We start from the raw sequence: 20,876 nt of genomic DNA, 5'->3' as shown, positions 1-20,876 counted from the left end.
CATCTAAGTCACAACACAGTCTGCTGAACATAATACTACACAAACAGATGTTGCCATGGTTTAATTGCACATAACATGTAAACATTCACAGTGCAGGGAGGAAAAAGTATGTGAGAACCTAGCTTAATGACTTCTCCCAGAGCTAATTGGAGCCAGGAGTGAGCCAACCTTGACTCCAATCAGTGTGATGATATTGGATGTGTTGCTGGCAGCTGTCCTGCCCTTAAAAAACACACACCTGTTTTGGTTTTACTGGTTTCAAGAAGCACTGTCTGATGTGAACCATGCCTCGCAGAAAAGAGCTCTCAGAAGACCTACAATCAAGAATTGTTGACTTGCATGAAGCTGGAAAGGGTTACAAAAGTATCTCCAAAAGCCTTGATGTTCATGTGTCCACGGTAAGACAGACTGTCTACAAATGGAGAAAGTTTAGCACTATTGCTACTCTCCCTAGGCGTGGTCGTCCTGTAAAAATGACTACAAGAGCACAGCGCAGAATGCTGCATGAGGTAAAGAAGAATCCCAGAGTGTCAGCTAAAGACCTACAGAAATCTCTGGCACATGCTAACATTTTGTTGACACATCTACAATAAGGAAAACATTAAACAAGAATGGAGTACATGGGAGGACACCACGGAGGAAGCCATTGCTGTCCAAAAAGAATATTGCAGCACGTTTGAAGTTTGCAAAAGAGCACCTGGATGTTCCACAGCACTACTGGCAAAATATACTGTGGACAGATGAAACCAAGATTGAGTTGTTTGGGAAGAACACACAACACTATGTGTGGAGAAAAAAAAAAGGCACAGCATACCAACATCAAAACCTCATCCCCACTGTAAAACATGGTGGAGGGAGCATCATGGTTTGGGGCTGCTTTGCTGCCTCAGGGCCTGGACAGATTGTTGTCATTGATTGGAAAATGAATTCCGGAGTTTATCAAGACATTTTGCAGGAAAACGTACGACCATCTGTCCGCCCACTGAAGCTTCGCAGAGGATGGGTGATGCAACAGGACAATGACCCAAAGCATACAAGTAATTCAGCAAAACAATGGCTGCAACAGCACAGAATATGCCTTCTGGAGTGGCCCAGTCAGAGTCCTGACCTCAACCCAAATGAAATGCTGTGGCGTGACCTTGAGAGCGATTCACACCAGACATCCCAAGAATATTGCTACACTGAAACAGTTTTGTAAAGAGGAGTGGTCCAAAATTACTCCAGATCGTTGTGCAGGTCTGATCTGCAACTACAGGAAACGTTTGGTTGAGGTTATTGCTGCCAAAGGAGGGTCAACCAGTTATTAAGTCCAAAGGTTCACATACTTTTTCCTCCCTGTACTGTGAATGTTTACATGTTATGTGCAATTAAACCATGGCAACATCCAATGTTTGTGTAGTATTATGTTCAGCAGACTGTGTTCTTCTATTGTTGTGACTTAGATGACGTTCAGAGCACATTTTATGCCCAATTCATGCCAAACTCCACGTAATCCCAAGGGGTTCACATACTTTTTCTTGCAACTGTATATGTCAGTGCCAGTTTATAAATACAATTGCCGGCTTTTTTTTTCTCCTTTACTATAGCTCAGAGCAGCCTCTCTAAACCAGGGTGCCCTTCAGGCTTCTTCAGGGGTGCCTTGGCATAATGCCCAAAAATTGTATAGCCAGCAGGTGGATCAATCCTGCTTTTTAGTACACAAAGCCACAGGTTTTCATTGTGCACTTTTATGACCTTCTAGCTGCCAGCATCCTAACAACCAATGACATCATCAGTTGTTAAGGAGGATTTTGGGTGCATGCACATCATCCTTGTTTGGCCCTCCCCTACACTTCTCCTTCAGCACTGGGGTAACATTAGCAGAGTGAGGGAGAGAAAATGAGACACTGGAATACCAGTCGGTACCAGTGTGCAAAGTTGTATTTGCTTTGGAAGAATAAATCACCTCTAATGTTGGGTGTACCGGATGTGTGTAGAATAGTTTACATTTTAGATTGGGGTGCCTTGAGAGTGCAGAATTTTAAAGGGTGCCTTGACTGAAAAAAGGTTGAGAAACACTGGCTCAGAGAATGAGCTGTCACTTTCCCCCAGCTAAAAGAAACAAAGTTTCATTTTAGTTTCTTTCCCTGAGCTAGAAGAAACAAAGTTTTCTTTAGCTCCGAGGACAGTGACAGCTCATTCTCTGAGCTATAGTGAAGAAAAAAAAAAAGTCGGCAATTGCATTTATAAACCGGCACTGACATATAGTGGCAGCCAGTGAGGGAGCGTCTCTGTATACACTGTTCCCTCACTGTATACAATGCTCCTCTCCTTACACATACTGCCCCCCCCCCACAAAGACGGCCTGTCACTCAAATGCTATCACATAGGGGACTATTTGTCCCCTATGTGATCGCAATAAACTCATAAGTTAAAAAAATAAATAAAAATATACATGAAAGTAGAAAATATTAAAAAAAAAAAAATTGGAGCCTCCCCACCCCCACATACGCAGACATTTCAGTTTGGTTTTCGGCCACATGCATTCTGAATTTTCGGTATCTGCACCAGAATTTTAATTTTTGTGCACCACTGACAGATCTGCAGGAGACCTGCATGGTTTCCAGGCAAAAAAATGTAGTTACTATTTTTGGTAAAAAGGTGAATTTATTCTTTAATATCCACTGGGGCCCCTTGATTGCATAGGCTATTTTCTGAATTAAAGCTCTTGAATTGATCCTATGCTCTTAAAAGCGTGAAAAGAACTTCCATGCTCAACATATCATTAGAAATTTCGGAAAATATTCAAATTTTAATATGTCTACAACTCATTGTCTTGACAGCTTTTCATCTTTAAGTAACCAGGTTGGTCTTATGCACACAAAAGAAAAATCTGCCAAATTTCATCTTTCTATTTTATGGTATCGGTCTTATCTGTTGTTATATGCCTGTGTCTGACAGCCGATCATTCAGTTAGCAGTGCTTAGAGATGGGGAAAAAAAAGCTCTTTTGGCTCAACTGATCAGCTGAATGCCAACAGATGTGTTATTCTTGGTTTATAATGCATATACATAGAGCACCATCAATGCATCATTACCTCACAGTTAAATTCCATCTCTGCATCCATTGTAATGATATGAACAGTGAATGTTTTGGGCTGTTTCCTCTTTAGGGAAGAGAAGCTCATTCTTGAAGCAATTGCACCCGCCATATTTCGTAAGAGTTCCTGAGTTTTTATCCAGATGTAAAAGTCTTTTTCAGGTAGTTATATGAAAGATGCCTCTTCTTCCATGCTTTGTACTGATGTACACATTCTGAATCAAGCAAGAAAATGAGCCCTTGGTGGTCATTCCTCTGTATAAAACATGGTATTTGCATGTGGCGTGTCAATTATGGGAACCTGGAAGAACAAGGAAAAGTGAAAAAACACAAATAGACTATATAAATGTTAACAGAATAGTTATTTTCTGATATCCCTAGCTATTATGACAGAAACTACAGCTGGACATTGCTTTCTCTCCATAGTTTTACCAATAACCGTGTCATAGACCTCTAGTGGCAAAACGGTTCTTAGTTCCTAAAGCTCCTCCAAAATCAAAGGGGTACCAAAGTGGGAATGTCCCTGACAGTGGAATGTAACCCCTTAACCAACTTCCGCCCGCCATATAGTACAATGACGGGCGCAAGGTGGTTCTCTCATTCTGATAGGACGTCATATGACGTCCTTCCATTCTCACCGCGCATGCACAGTTCAGGGAGCGCGCAGCACGGCAATTGCCGGTGCGCTGTGTCCCTCGGACACAGCGGATGACGGAAAGAGCCGAAGATGTCAGCTCGGTCATGTGATCAGCTGTGTCCAATCACAGCTGATCACATGTAAACACGGAAATGCCGGTTATCAGCATTTCTCTCCTCTCGAGCTGTCACATTGACAGCTCGAGAGGAGAGGAGAGCCGGTAATCGGCTTTCCACGGAGGGGACATGTACACTGATCATCAGGGCACTGATGATCAGTGTGCCCTGATGATCAGTCTGGCCCCAGAAGTGCCACCTCTCAGTGTCCATCAGTGCCAGCAGTCAGTGCTCAGTGCCACGTGCCCATCAGTGCCACATCAATGCCACATATCAGTGCACATCAATGCCACATATCAGTGCCCATCTGAGCTGCCTTTCAATGTCACCTATCAATGCCAATCAGTGCCGCCTATCAGTGCTGCCTATCAGTGCCAGTCAGTGTCGCCTATCAGTGCGCATCAGTGCCACCTATCAGTGCCAGTCAGTGCTGCCTATCAGTGCCATATATCAGTGTCATGTATCAGTGCTGCCTTTCAGTGCAACCTACCAGTGCCTCCTCATCAGTGCCACCTATCAGTGTCCATCAGTGCAGCCTATTAGTGCCCATCACTGCAGCCTCATTAGCGCACATCAGTGAAAGAGAAAAATCACTTATTTACAAAATTGTATAACAAAAATTAAGAAAAAAACTGGGTTTTTTTTCAAAATTTTCAGTGGTTTTTGGTTTAAGAAAAAATAAAAATCCCAGAGGTGATTAAATACCACCAAAAGAAAGCTAAGCCGTCTCAAAAAAATGATAAAAATTTCGTATGGGTACAGTGTTGCATGACCGCGCAATTGTCATTCAAAACGTGACAGCGCTGAGAGCTGGAAATTGGCCTGGGCAGGAAGGGGGTATAAGTGCCCTGTAGGCTAGTGGTTAAACAATGAATCATAGATATCATGATCTCAACAGTATTTGGCAACAAAGCCAATTAATGGAATTGACTGCTCATGTATGTACGCCTTCATAGTCAGCAATCAACCAGCATCACACAACCAAACCACAGAGCAACAAGTTAAAGGCTCTCACCAGGTCAAATACCACAAATCCCCTGGTAACATCAGTGACAAAGAGAAAGCTAAATAGACAAAATACCTCCTGTGCCCGAGTGTGGTACTCCAATGTTATACACTGTGTGCACAATTACTAGGCAAGTGAGTTGTTTGGACCAAATCATCATTTTTATGCATATTGCCCAACTCCAAGCTTATATTTATTCAAGTATAAACTTGATTCAATTTAGGCATATCAGGTGATGTGTATTTGTTTAATGGGGGAGGGTGTGGCCTAAAAGATTAACATACTATATCAAGGTGTGCATAATTATTAGGCAGCTTCTTTTCCTCAGGCAAAATGGGCCAAAAAAGAGATTTAACCTCCCTAGCGGTCTGATTATGTCAGTATTTCTGTGCTCAAAGTGGTACATTGTTTTCAATGGAAATATGTTGTTTTTTTATTGTAGGCCTGTAATTCTTAGGAATAACTCACTGAGTTAGTAACACGAGTCTAGTAAACATCCCGGGTATGATAAAATTTGAAACACGAAATCATAAATTATAATATAAATAATCATAATGAAAAATATAATAATAAATGTAATTCAATAACGTAATAAAACCAAAAACACTGAAATCTGAAGTTCGCACATCACTGAGCTCAGTCGCAAAATCGTTTTCAGTGTCTGATGACGAATTTCCCCACGAATCATTATCACTCAATTCTGCAAGTAATTCTAATTTACTATCGCTGTTCTCTAGCTGGTCTAAAACCGCTTTTGACCTAAAGGGACGCTTTTTGGACGCCATGGAAATTTCTCAGTTTCCAGGCAGAAAGAACAGTAAAAATGCAGGCAGGGCACAAGACAAAGCACTAGGGACAAAATGTATGTGAAATGGTTTGATACAGTAATGTAATACTATCAGATTTTAGTGTATTACGTGTATGTAAAATTTTGACATTTTTTAATCTCCCGCCGGTTCCGTCCCCCGTACGTCCCGACGCCTGCAGGAACCGGAACCCGGCATCGGCCGGAGGACATGGCCGGGGAAGCAGCGGGAGGACAGCACAGGACCGCGGGACAAGGTAAGTGATCCAGGTATCCCAGAGCAACACTGCAGTGTAATCCCGAGTGTAGCTTGGGGTTACCGCTTCTGGTACTGAAACTTAACCCCGAGCTACACTCAGGAATACCACCAGGGGGGTTATCGGCCTCTGAAAAGTAAAAAATTGTAAAAAGTCATGCAGAGGGATGCAAGAAGCTGAATCTTAAAATTGCTAAGATATTGGGGCGTGATCACAGAACAATCAAACATTTTGTTGCAAATAGACACCAGGGTCACAAGAAGCTAGCAAGGTTGAGGTGGGGTTCTGATATGGGCTGGTATTATTACAGTAATAATACCAGCGCATACAAGAACCCCACATCGTTGCTGTTTGAGTCGAAGTGAAGCTCTGTGCGTGTTACTGAACCAGCCACGGGCCCATCCATCTGGTCCATCAAAAGTCACTCTCATCTCTTCAGTCCATAAAACCTTTGAAAAATCTGTCTTCAGATATTTCTTTGTCCAGTCTTGACGGTTCAACGTATGTGTCTTGTACAGTGGTGGTCGGGTTTCAGCCTCCCTTACCTTGGCCATGTCTCTGAGCACTGAATACCCTGTACTTCTGGGCACTCCAGATAGGTTGCAGTTCTGGAATATGGCAGCACTGGAGGATAATGGGTTCCTGGTAGCTTCACATTTGATTCTTCTCAAATCTTTGGCAATTACAGTGCCTTGAAAAAGTATTCATACCCCTTGAAATTTTCCACATTTTGTCATGTTACAATCAAAAACATAAATGTATTTTATTGGGATTTTATGTGTTAGACTAACACAAAGTGGCACATAATTGTGAAGTGGAAGGAAAATGATAAATGGTTTTCAACATTTTTTACAAATAATTATGTGAAAAGTGTGGTGTGCATTTGTATTAAGCCCCCCTGAGTCAATACTTTGTAGAGCCACCTTTTGCTGCAATTACAGCTGCAAGTCTTTTTGGGGATGGCTCTACCAGCTTTGCACTCTAGAGTGACATTTTTGCCCATTCTTCTTTGCAAAATAACTCAAGCTCTGACAGATTGGATGGAGAATGTCTGTGAATATTCAAGTCTTGCCACAGATTCTCAATTGGATTTAGGACTGGACTTTGACTGGGCCATTCTAACACATACATATGCTTTGATCTAAACCAGGAGTAGGCAACCTTTGAGAGGTGGAGATTTACCTGAACATGAAAGATCAAATATCATCGGGGTTCAGTGCCAATTAACCACTTGCCTACCAGGCACTTCTAACCCCTTCCTGCCCAGGCCAATTTTCAGCGCTGTCGCACTTTATATGACAATTGCGCAGTCATGTAACACCCATGTACCCATATGAAATTTTTATTATGTTTTTCACGCAAATAGAGCTTTCTTTTGGTGGTATTTATTTTTTGCGCTATAAACAAAAAAAAAAAAAGTTTTTCTTTGTTTCTATTATGAAATTTTGCAAACAGGTAATTTTCCTCCTTCGCTGATGTGCGGTGATGAGGCTGCACTGATAGGTGGCACTGATGATGCGGCACTGCTAGGCAGCACTGATGGGTACAGGTGGGTGACACTGCTGGACACTGCAAGGCAAAGATGGGCGGCACTGCAGGGCACTGATCCTCATTGCCTGATGTTCAGTGCCAATCACTTCTCTGACAATTGCCGGTTATCCGCAGTACTTTCCTTTAACCAGCTTCTCTGTCCCTGCTGAAGAAAAGCATCCCCACAACATGATGCTGCCACCACCATGTTTCACGGTGGGGATGGTGTGTTCAGGGTTGTGTGCAGTGTTAGTTTTCCATCACACATAGCATTTTACTTCTAGGCCCAATAGTTCTATTTTGGTCTGATCTGACCAGAGCATCTTCTTCCACGTTTGCGGTGTCCCCGACATGGCTTCTCACAAACGGGACTTCTTACAGCTTTCCTTCAACAATGGCTTTCTTCTTTCCACTCTTCCATAAAGACCAGGTTTGTGGAGTGCACGACTAATAGTTGTCCTAAGGACAGATTCTCCCACCTGAGCTGTGGATCTCTGCAGCTCCTCCAGAGTTACCATGGGCCTCTTGGCTGCTGCTCTGATTAATGCTCTCCTTGCCCAGGCTGTCAGTTTAGGTGGACGGCCATGTCTTGGTAGGTCTGCAGTCGTGCCATACTCTTTCCATTTTCGGATGAAGGATTGAACAGCACTCCGTGACATGTTCAAAGCTTGGGATAATTTTTTATAACCGAACCCTGATTTAAACATCTCCACGACGTTATCCCTGACCTGTCTGGTGTGTTCCTTGGCCTTCACGATGCTGTTTAACTAATGTTCTCTAACAAACATCTGAGGGCTTCACAAAACATCTGTATTTACACAGAGATTAAATTACACACAGGTGGACTCTATTTACTAAACTAAACATATGTAAAAATTCAAATTTACAGAGCTTAGAGTTGGGTAACATGCATAAAATGATTTGGTACAAAAAAAAAAAACAAGAAAACACTTGCCTAATAATTATGACTTCTGATGGCCATTGGTTGCACTAGATTTTAGTTAGGGGTATCATAGTAAAGGGGGCTGAATAAAAATCCATGCCACATTTTTCAGATATTTGTAAAAAATTTTGAAAACCATTTATCATTGTCCTTTAAATTCAAAATTATGTGCCACTTTGTGTTGATCTATCACATAAAACTCCAACAAAATACATTTAGGTTTTTGGCTGTAACATGACAAAATGTGGAAAATTTGAAGGGGTGTGAATACTTTTTTTAGGCATTGTAATTTGCGTCTTTAGTTTCTCAACACATTTCTTGCGGCCCTGTTGACTATTTGCAACAAAATGTTCGATGGTTCTGTGATCACGCCTCAATATCTTAGCAATTTCAAGAGTGATGCATCCCTCTGCAAGACTTTTTACAATTTTTTACTTTTCAGAGTCAGTTAAATCTCTTTTTTGGCCCATTTTGCCTAAGGAAAAGAAGCTAATAATGCACACCTTGATATAAGGTGTTGATCTCCTTAGGCCACACCCTCCCCCATTACACAAAAACATATGTAAAAATTTAAATTTTCAGGAGCTTAGAGTTGGCAATATGCATAAAATGATGATTTGGTTAAAAAAACAAAAACCAAAAACAAGAAAACACTTGACTAATAATTGTGCACACAGTGTAGGCTCTTGCATCCCTGTTCCATTCTTGACCCAAAATTGAAACACCATGCTATGTTGCCCTCATAAGACTGCAGTACAATGGACAAACTGCAACAATAAGCAGAGAGTGCACCAGCCTTTGGTACATAATATAATATACTCACAAACCAACGTGTGTACAAACTCATCAAAGAAAATCCAGGAACAGTACGCCAGAATTCCTGCATATCAATTCATAACATCACAAGGACCTGCAGAGGTCTGGAAGTCCGACACGTTTCAGGGGACATGCCCTCTTCCTTAGAGCCAAGTTGGAGGAAGAGGGCATGTCCCCCGAAACACGTCGCCTTCCAGACATGTGCAGCTCCTCTTTTTCCTACTTGTGATGTGATGAAATGATATACAGGAGTTCTGGCGCTGTGTTCCTGGATTTACGTTGATGAGTTTGTACACACGTTGGTTTGTGAGTATATTATGCATTCTGGTTTTGCTATTAAAAAGTAGTAATGCACTAGGCTGGTGCATTCGCTGTCTATTTATTAAAGGCACAGAGAAAGCTACCAGAGCAATCCATAAAAAAAATCACTGGCCAAAGTCACACTATAGTTGGAGTTGAACATTTAGAACTCAAGGGCTAATCAGTCCATTTGATATGCTGTCAGGCAATCTGACAAGCCATGGACCAAGGGCTACCCTCAACAGCTATGGAACCTGTTCAAAGATGTCCTGGTCACCTGGAATTTGTCCAGTCCTAGTCCATAGCTAGTTTTAGCAGGTACTTTTGGAGCTTGCTGAGAGGAATATCAAATGTGGCGCAAGTCATCTTTGAGGCCTAGACATCACAAAGTGCTACATTTCAGCACTATTATTGCCTTACGGCAGGGTTTTTCAGTCAGTGTTCCATGGTACCCTAGGGTTCCTCCGGAGTTTGCTAGACATTTCCTAAGCACTAAGTGATTGATCTTCTGACTGATTTTGTCTGCAGAGTTCTGGCTAAACACCACCCAATAGGAAGAAGAGTCAGCCGCACACCGGAGGATAGATGAATATCGTGTGTATTTATTGATCCATAGGACACACAAAACACCAGGACATGAATACAGGACCTGTTAACGCGTTTCACATGATCTCGTGCTTAATCATAAACGTCACCCAGCAGAGCCAGAGGAATGGGACCAGCTGAATTTCTCTAATTTCTCAGGTTAGTAACCACTGACACAAATAGCTGTCTGAAAGGAGAGCATTCTTCCCACTGACCACCATTGTAAGGAATCCTTCTCTTATTGACCATTACACTAGGTTCAAACCAGAACTGTCTATAAAAAGCTATATACACAGGATTGCTTTTCAGTGGGTAGCTAACCAGCAGCTTCCATGAGTTCACCTCCTGACTGCCTATTTTGTTCTTTGCCAAATGACAATTATGAACAAAACTACTGTAACATACCTTAACCATGAGCCACGCGTTTGGCTAGAGGTTGTAGCACAATGTCAGGGAATGGGAAGATCGCCGCAGCGATCGAATCTGCACATGCGTAGAATCCTGACAAAACGTACAGGCAGGCGGGCACTAGGACCCAGGCGCGCCTGTCACAAATGACGGCGCTGGGCAAGCACTAGGACCCAGGAGCGCCTGTCAGGAGTCGGGCGGACTATTTAAACCCGGCTCTTGCAATGCTCAAGTGCCGTATGGTCTTATCTGTGTTCCCGAGTTCCTGTGAGTAGATGGTTTGTTGCCGACCCTGCCTGATCCTGATTTGCTGTCCGTCTCCTGCTCTGATCCCTGGCTTTGTCTGACCATTCTCCTGCTCTGATTCCTGGCTTTGTCTGACCATTCTCCTGCTTAACCCCATACGTTCTGACCTCCTGTTGATGATCCCGGCTTGTGACCTGTTTATCCCTCTGCCTGCTGATTCTGTACTACACCGCCACCACTGTTACCGACCCGGCCTGCCCGACGCTGCTTCAGTTACCTCCTCACATCAGACTCTTACCCGCTATACACCTTCAACGGTGCCTCTACCACAGCTGGGTGAACTAAGGGGCCGCGACCTGGTCTCGGCCTGCTCCAAGTCCATCCCCACCATCAGGGGCTCTGGTGAACAAGCAGGCCGGTGCTTAGATTCCGCGCCTTGGGGGATTCCGGTCTGCCGAGTGCTAGAGGCTACCGCTGCAGGACCCCTGACACACAATCTGTTGACCTGAACAGGCAAGCTTGACAGGTGGTGTTGCCTGCCAACTCCAAGGCAGGTGTACAGTCCGGTCCAGCTGTCTACTAGGTTTTAGGTGGGTTGTAAAACTGTGACTCAACTGCTTGTTTTTACCACCGCCTGGCCACCTGAATGTAAGAAGCTTTAATGTCGTATGGTAAAGTACCATGAGCTATAAATATTTTTAGCTGAGCTTTTCTGAGACCTAAACATTTCCCCAAGTGTTCTTCTGGGGTAAAAGCATTGAGAAAATCTGCTTAAGGACTTTTTAGGCCAAGCCAGATAAGCAACCATTGGCAATCCAAAATATCATATTAAGAATAGTGCAAGTTAGCTTCATTATAATCCAAATGCCAAAACAATCAGTAGTTCCACACACAACTGAAAATGTATTCAAATCACAGTTCAGCCTGGCTCTGCCCTTTCTTTTTCCTTATTGGATACTGAGATAACCATGAACATTAAAGAATCAATAAAGAAGCTCAGGAGTGGGTTGGGTAAGGAAAGCTACACTCTATAGTCGAGTCTGATGTTCATTTTCACATGTAGTTTTCTATGTAGACAAGATCTGCGTATGCATTTTTCCTTTCTAATCTCAATGTGAATCCCCAGACTTTTGATAGGAAGATTAATGTTGTCATCAGGTCAGAACTAAATGTGGCATCCCAGAAAGTAAAACTGTACGCCAGATTGGGCAACACAGTGGATTGGTGGTTAGCACAAGGGTCCTTGGTTTAAATCCCAGACAGGATGCTATATGCATGGAGTTTGTATGTTCTACCTGTGCATGTGTGGTTTTCCACCTACAGTCCAAAGACACATGCTGGCAGGTTAATTTGCTCCTGTCTAAATGGGCCCTAGTATGCGACATAGAAACCCAAACCCCGATACACACATTCAGAAATTTATCTGGTTCATTGGAAGTCGCCCCTGTCAGAAATCAAAAACACATCAAGAGATCAACAATGCTTGTGTTGATGCGGGGATCTGTCAGTTTTTTTCTTGTTCAACGCACTGATCGAATGAAGAAAAAAAAAAAGTACATGTACACCCAGCTTTAGGCTAGGTTCACACCTATGCAGTTTGCGTTTGATCCGTTTCCACAGTGCTTTTTGTGCTCCATTTTGCATTTTTGCACATGCGTTTTGCTTTTTTCTTGTTGCTAGGCAGATTAAAACACATCAAAAACGCACTACATGCTTTTCTCCATGTTTCCATTGAAGTCTACAGAATAAAAAAAAAGCTACTTTTTGCGTTTAAAGAGTCCCTGACCCTTTCCAAAAAAACTTAGAAAACGCAGAGATGTGAACGTGTCCCATAGGAAATCATGTTAAATGGACTGTAGCGCATTTCTGCAAACTGCTTAGGTGTGAACCTAGGGTTAGATTGTAAGCTCCTGGAAGGCAGGGACAGATGAGATTGTACGGGAAGTAAAGCAGGGAGTAAACTGTCAGTATATAAATACATCCAGCTTTCCAATCAATCAGAGCTATACATGTATTACCACCTTCTACAGACAAAACCCCAATCTTCCAGTGACAGATGCCAGCCTGAGATCAGACTACAGCCATCATGACACACATACAGAACAAAGACCTATATCCCTCTACAATGATCACAGCACAACTGTACATACGTGCCACCCCCAGGCGGCCATCTCCATCCTAACAATCACAGGCAACCTGTACAGGAAGGGGGACAACATACAGCCAATCAGAATCAGGGATCTCTATGATTACAAAGAGCCCATCACACTCCACCCCAGGTTAACAAAAACTTGTAGCTCCCCCCTATGATCACACAGGGAGCAATGGTGTGCGGATGACACAAGCTGTACTATACAGTAAGGAGAAGTAATAGGCAGAGCACTCACATCGCTGATGTTCGGATTCTACAGTCAGAACTTCCCTGTTTCCCCGCAATCTGTAACGGTGTTTACCGGAAGCTGGAGGATCCACCAGCCTCTCCAACCACTTCCCTGCTGTTATAGACCCTCCCATTCTCCTACTACCAGCGAATGGCACAGCCGACAGAAACGCACCAATAGCAGACCGCTTGTTATAAGCGTACCATGGCTTCCTGAGGGAGAGGCGCTATGATTGGCTGCTCCCAGCTGCCTTTGCTTGCCTCGTTAGAAGAGGATGGAGACGAGAGCAGACTAACAGCGCGCTATTTAAAGCATAGCTAAACCTAAAAGTAAATAAATGTAACGCTGAAGTTTAGGAATAGGCATTTTTACATGGTGTATGGAAGTATGTTTTACTGGTGCCTACAAGGCAGCATACACATGTTGCCACCTCATCCCTTTAAAACCGAACACGTATGCTCAGGCTCTGAGGCTACTTTACTTGCCCTCCTGTGTGTTTAGTAAAAGTCAGCAGCTACAGTGTTTAAAAGCAGAGTTCCACCTGAAAAAATAAAAGCAGCTACAAAAACTAGCTGCTGTGTCTTAAAATTCAGCCACTTACCTGTCCCTCGGTCCAGCGGTGTCCTCACAACCTCTGGTTTCACCAACTGTATTCTCACCCTGGTGAGAACTGAAAATACATCCCCCATATAGTAATTCATCCCCCATAGTAATTCATCCCCCATATAGTAATTCATCCCCCATATAGTAATTCATCCCCCATAGTAATTCATCCCCCATATAGTAATTCATCCCCCAAAGTAATTCATCCCCCATATAGTAATTCATCCCCATATAGTAATTCATCCCCCATATAGTAATTCATCCCCCATAGTAATTCATCCCCCATAGTAATTCATCCCCCATATAGTAATTCATCCCCCATAGTAATTCATCCCCCATATAGTAATTAATCCCCCATATAGTAATTCATCCCCCAAAGTAATTCATCCCCCATATAGTAATTCATCCCCCATATAGTAATTCATCCCCCCTATAGTAATTCATCCCCCATATAGTAATTAATCCCCCATATAGTAATTCATCCCCCCTATAGTAATTCATCCCCCATATAGTAATTAATCCCCCATATAGTAATTAATCCCCCATATAGTAATTCATCCCCCATATAGTAATTCATCCCCCATATAGTAATTAATCCCCCATATAGTAATTCATCCCCCAAAGTAATTCATCCCCCATATAGTAATTCATCCCCCATATAGTAATTCATCCCCCATATAGTAATTCATCCCCCATAGTAATTCATCCCCCATATAGTAATTCATCCCCCATATAGTAATTCATCCCCCATATAGTAATTCAACCCCCATAGTAATTCATCCCCCATATAGTAATTCATCCCCCATAGTAATTCATCCCCCCTATAGTAATTCATCCCCCATATAGTAATTCATCCCCCATATAGTAATTAATCCCCCATATAGTAATTCATCCCCCCTATAGTAATTCATCCCCCCTATAGTAATTCACCCCCCATATAGTAATTAATCCCCCATATAGTAATTAATCCCCCATATAGTAATTCATCCCCCATATAGTAATTAATCCCCCATATAGTAGTAGTAAGTAAGTAGCAAGTAGTAAGCCAAGTCCCCCCTGTGTCAATTCACTTACCTTTGCTCCGCGTGTTCCTCTCGCTGTGTTCCCGTGCCGTTCTGGTCTTCAGGGCGGACTGTGAGAGGAGAGGAGTTCGTCACGCTGCCCCGCCTACATCCTGGCTGCCCCGCCTACATCCTGACAGCTGCAGAGTCCTGACTTTTGGGGCGGCCGCCCGAGAGGAGGGAGGGGGGCGGGCGCCCGGCACACAGAAGAGCCGCATTTAAGTTTGTAAAGAGCCGCATGTGGCTCGCGAGCCGCGGCTTGCCGACCACTGGCCTAGGTGATCGCAGTGGGAGTGGGTATCTGTCAAATTCAGGTACCCCCCACTCCCAAAAGGTGCCAATCCTTAATAGGGAGTGGGGGACAAAGGCTTAAAGCGGAATTACCCCTTTTGGGTGGAGCTCCACTGACAATTGCGTGGTCATGCAACGCTGTTAATAAATTTATGTCCTTTTTTTCCCCACAAATAGAGATTTCTTTCGCTGGTATTTGATCACCTCTGTGTTTCCTTTTTTTTTTGTGCTATAAACAAAAAAAGACAGACAATTTTGAAAAATAACAATATTTTGGACATTTTGCTATTAAATGTCCAATAAAAAAATAAATTTTGTCATAAATGTAGGCCAAAATGTATTCTGCTACATGTCTTTGCTAAAACAATCCCAATACGTGTAAATTAATTGATTGATGGTTGATGTGAAAGATATAGCGTTTACAAATGGTGGTATACATACTGGAATTTTTTTTATTGTAATAGCGGCGATCAGTGACTTATGCCTCGTACACACAATAAGAAAATCGTATGAAAAATTTTGCGGAACCACTGATCGAACGTTTTTCTCTTCGTTGATGAGCAGGATGTTTTAACCGATAACTATATTGTGAAGGAAAAAATCCAGTTGAACAACACTGAAAAATTTTGTCATTTCGCACACAAACGACTGATTTTCTATGCGTTGGTATGACGGTCATACGAAAAAAATCAATCAAGCGCTATCACACATGAGCGGAAACAGAAGATGACTCGGATGTTTATGTCCAAGGAATATTCGTAAACACGAACAAAAAATCCAAATGTTAAAAGTTGATTGGCCTAATGAGATAATGAAACCAGAATTCTGCATATTATATTTTATGTATCACTATTTATGTATATAGATAATGTAATAAACTATATTATACTCATTGCTGTTAATTGTGTATATCGCTCACTCTGGCCGGAAGGGCGTGGCTACAAGGTCACACGCACACTGCATCACTTCCACTTAGTATATGGAAGACGTCAACACTACGTATTGCCCGATGAACGATTTTTTTAGATTGGTTAATGTGGGCCACGATTTTGACCAACGAACAAATGCCTCTCGGTCGTCGGCTGACCGATCGGTCAATTTTCTAATCATGCATTCCCACCTTTATAGCGGGCATTCTGACACTGGGGGGAACAGATTAACTGTCACTGACATCCCCAATGACACTAATACAGTGATCAGTGCTAATAAAAAGTACTGACACTGTACTAATGACACTGGGCAGGAAGGGGTTAACATCTGGGGCGATCAAAGGGTTAACTGTGTGTTAGTTTTACTAGGGAGGCATGCTGTTTTGTATTGCTCTGCTATGCAGAGCAATACAAAGCAGCATGCTGGAGCTGACGGGAGAGATCTGTGTTGTTTACATACAGACCTCTCCCCTGTCAGTGATACTTGGCGATCACCAGGTGCCGGTGGTGATTCTCCAGCCAGGACCCGGTGATCGACAGCTGTAGCAGCCTAGGGCGGCGCACGCACACGCCTACTAACCAGAAATACAAAATCATATATATATATACATATACGTGATTTTGCACAGCCCTGCCGCCCTGTAGCAGTAGTTCTGCTATAGGGTGGTCAGGAAGAAGTTAATATGTGTTCGGTTTTAAACAGTTGAGGTGACAACCCTAATGTTGCCATTGAGAAGCACCAGAAAGAAAAAGGTAAGTATTCAATTTTCCGTTACGCACCAGTGGGATGCCCTTAGGAGTTGTAAGTAATTGGAGTGGATGCCGCTGCTCCAGTGACCTCTACTAGTCCCGTGCCGAGTGGCTGCCCTGGTGCATTGTGAACACAGGAGGTCATTCACTCGGCAGGAGAGCCATTCACAGGACACTGTATTTCCACAATGTGTACAAAACGTACTCTGATTGGACAAGATGAAGATTGTAACGTCACCTTCCCACTTCAACCACAGGTTAAAGGAAAGAAAATCGCTTGACTCCCCCATCAACACAGTACTGATGAGGGAATCCCTCCCGTGCAGCTATTGTATTTCTGACAGTGATGAGATTCCCAGCCATCAGAATGCAATAATCACTGCTGATAGGTTGACTTCAGTATAACAAGCCCGCCCATAGATGGATGGAAATTCGTCCAGTTCCTGCTAAATCTGCCAAATTTCAATCTGTCTATGGCCGACTTTGGTTACTTTCTGTTTTCACTAAGCAGCAGGGAAGCCGCTTGGCACAGGACCCGTAAGCTAGTGGAGGTCACTGAATTAGCAGTGCCTAATGCAGTGATTTCCAGCTTCCATAGGGATAAGCCAGGTATGGTTTACAGTTAAATTGGTCCAAGTAGAAATAGCCAAACCTGGAATTCAGTTTTAGGGCTAGTTCACACCACAAAATCGCACTCTGGGTGCATTCCAGATACGTTTTTGCTTATAGTTCACACCACACTTCTTTCCGGTGCAGTTTTGATGCAGTTTGCTATGTTCCAGTATGGTTCTGTGCAGAAAAAGTGCAGCAAGTTCTGCTTTTCTTCTGCTTCGGAAACTGACTGGAACTGACTGCACTGGTGTGAACAAGGGCCATTGGAAAACACTGTGCATGCATTTTTGATGCCAAAAAACCCACACTGGACTGCATCTAGTGTGAACTAGCCCTTAAAGTGGAGCTAAACCCATAATGTTTTCAAAAAACAGTTACATTCCAGGAAGGCTGTCATATTTTCTTGTGTTCTCAGCCAAACTGTCAAATCATCTAATGGCTGGTCTCATAATTGATCACATGTGCAACATAATGGCAACACAATGGCAGCTGCAGATCAAACTGAGGCTAAGATGGCAGCTTCCTTGGCTGAAAAGGACATGGGAGGGTTAAGTTCCACTTTAATGCTTTCATGATTTGACAGTTTGGTTGAGAGCACAAGCAAACGTGACAGTTAACCACTTGCCTACCGGGCACTTATACCCCCTTCCTTACCAGGCCAATTTTCAGCTTTCAGCGCTGCCGCACTTTGATTGACAATTGCGCGGTCATGCAACATTGTACCCATATGAAATTTTGATCATTTTTTTCTCACAAATAGAGCTTTCTTTTGGTGGTATTTAATCGCCACTGGGTGCTTTACTTTTTGCGCTATAAATTAAAAAAAGTGCAAAAAATTTGAAAAAAAAAAAAAAGTTTATTTGTTTCTTTTATAAAATTTTTCAAACAGGTATTTTTTCTCCTTCACTGATTTGCGTTGATGAGGCGGCACTGATGGGCACTGATAGGCGGCACTGATGGGCACTGATAGGCAGCACTAAAGGGCACTGATAGGCAGTACTAATGAGGTGGCACGGATAGGCGGCACTGATAGACAGCACTAATTAGGGGTCACGGATAGGCGGCACTGATATGCAGCACTGATAGGCGGCACTGATAGGTGACACTGATGATGGGTACTGATAGACGGCACTGACTGGCATCACTTCTGGGCACTGACTGGCGGCACTGACTGGCACAACCCCTGGGCACTGACTGGTGGCACTGACTGGCAGCACTGGTGGGTGGCACTGGTGGACAGCACTGGTGGGTGGGCACAGGTGGGTGGCACTGGTGGGCACAGGTGGGTGGGCACAGGTGGGTGGCACTGCTGGGCACATGTAGGTGGCACTTCTGGGCACAGGTAGGTGGCACTGCAGAGTGGCACAGGTGGGGGCACTGCTGGGCACAGGTGGGGGCACTGCTGGGCACAGGTGGGGGCACTGCTGGGAATGGGTGGGCGGGGCTAGTGGGCGCACTGCTGATCGGAACTTGCGGGGGTCACTGCTGGGCACCGATCATCAGGGCACTGATCATCAGTGCCCTGATGATCGGTGCCGATCCCCGCTCTGACAACTGCCGGTTCTCGGCAGTACTTTCCTCACGATCTGACAGCGTGAGGAAAGTGCAGCCGAGAACCGGCACTTGCATTTTCCTGTGATCAGCGTGTCATTGGACACCGCTGATCACGTGGTAAAAGGCCGGTGGGATCGGCCTTTCACCACATCACGTGATCAGCTGTGTCCGTAGGACACAGCGATCACGGAGATCGCCGGGTGCGCGCCCCCTGGGGCGCGCAGGAGAGCGCGTTCTGGGAGGATGTCATATGACGTCCACTCAGAACTGGCCGGCCGCGGTGAAGCCGTCTTTCGGCTATGCGCGGTCGGCAAGTGGTTAAAAATCCCAGTATGCCTGGAATGTAACTGTTTTTTGAAACTGTTAAATCAGTGGGTTTAGTTCTGATTTAAAGAAAAAACTGCAGCTGGCCAGATATGGAAGTCTGTATTAGTTTCCTTCTTTAGTCTTTTTTCCCTTTGGTGATTCTTCCAGTAATTCTAATATTTTTCTGGTACCAAAAGAGCTTTATTGATATGTCAATGACAAACATACAAGAGTGTAGGCAGCAATAAAGACAGTATCCATGAAGTGATATAAAGACTTAGACCCAGGCAGGGGTCCTCATAGTGACAGCAATATATCAAAATTATAATTATGGTTGTCAGGGATCCTGGCCGCTCGGCATCGCGCGCATGCGCAGAACGCCGATTCTTCCTGGCCGGCGAACACAGAGATCGCGGCGGCGGCCGCGCATGCACAGTAGCAATCGCGGCCGCACCAATGGAAACACAGGGAACCCTATTTAAATCTGCCCTGTGCATTTCCAAAGTGCCGCAAGGTCTTGTTCCTGTTCCTGTGTCCCTGCTAGTACGTTTCCTTGTTGCCAAACTCTGCCTGTTCTGATTACGCTGACCCTCTCCTGCTCTGACCCCGGCTCGTTCCTGACCATCCCTCTGCCTGACCCTCTGTACCACGCTGCCCGCTACCTGCTGAACCTGGCTTGTGACCCCGACCATTCTCCGCTTTCTCCCCCTGTACCATGCTGCCCGCACGATACCGTCCCGGCTAGTCTGACCTTGCTCACTCCTAGCAGTCGTCCATCCATCCCGCTCGGATCGGGATCTGTCATCCCATCCATCCCGCTCGGATCGGGGTCTGTCATCCCCTTCACAGCAGACTCATCCCGGGCACATACCCTCAGCGGGACCCCTCTGCCACCGCCGGGGGTGCCCAGGGACGCGACCTGGTTCCGGTCTTGCACCAAGTCCATCCCCACCATCAGGGGCTCTGGTGAAAAGGCAGACTGGGACTTAGATTCCGCGTCCTGGGAAACCCCGTGCTGTGGACCACTAGAGATCCCGTTGGGCGGAGCCTGACAATGGTCCATTTCATTATGGTAAATTTGCTTTTAATGCTGTGAAGCCTAAGCCTCAATATGTATATCGCCTTGACAAGTGTGCGGCCCAGTCCCGACAAAGTCCTCAAGATGAGTATGCTATAAAAAAAAGAAAATTTTGCATTCCAGGAATGCTCCCCAGGTGTAGGACCATAAAATTCAGGCCAGGCTGTGAAAAGTCAAAAAGCAGTGGCTTCACATCAAAAAGCGAGCCTCAATGTCAGGAACAAGAAAAAGGTCCTCTCAAGAGCAGGGGAAACTGGAGGTAAAGAAGGAGGAAAGACAAAAAGGGGAGGGGAATGATTAAAGTGATATTAAACCACATATTAAAATTAAAATAACAAACATGTCTATACTTACCTGCTTTGTGCAATGCTGTTTGCTTCTCTTTTGCTGGTGCCCCCCATGGAAAGCCACTTGCTCCCTAGTCGCCCTGTCTGCGTCCATTGACACAGAGTGGGTGGCTCCGCCTATCACCACACTAGCATATCACAGAATTTGATTGACATCTATCAATCTGCCCATTGAGGAGGGAGACAGCGGCAAGAGCCGCTGCTCTCGTGCACGTCGCTTGATTGGATTGGGCTTAG

The 20,876-nt window shown here is 44.2% G+C and overlaps 1 protein-coding gene across 2 annotated transcripts in view; it reads right to left on the bottom strand.

Moving 5' to 3' along the window:
- NF2 (NF2, moesin-ezrin-radixin like (MERLIN) tumor suppressor) overlaps positions 1 to 13,238 on the bottom strand; it is a 129,187-nt gene extending 115,949 nt beyond the window's left edge. For both annotated transcript variants that reach the window (XM_089655453.1, XM_089655452.1), the window contains exons 1-2: positions 13,115 to 13,238; positions 3,077 to 3,379 (exon numbers count right to left, since the gene is read on the bottom strand). In XM_089655453.1, coding sequence (XP_089511579.1) covers positions 3,077 to 3,190 — 114 coding nt within the window. In that variant the 5' untranslated portion in view covers positions 3,191 to 3,379; positions 13,115 to 13,238. The remainder of the gene's footprint in view (positions 1 to 3,076; positions 3,380 to 13,114) is intronic.
- Between the last annotated feature and the right edge of the window lie 7,638 nt (positions 13,239 to 20,876).

The sequence above is a fragment of the Staurois parvus genome, unplaced genomic scaffold, assembly GCF_062004578.1.
Source record: "Staurois parvus isolate SC_StPar_1 unplaced genomic scaffold, SC_StPar_1.0 ptg000840l, whole genome shotgun sequence".
Lineage (NCBI taxonomy): Eukaryota > Metazoa > Chordata > Amphibia > Anura > Ranidae > Staurois > Staurois parvus.
The sequence above is the reverse complement of the archived record's forward strand: the minus strand, read 5'-3'. Positions and strand labels throughout refer to the sequence as shown.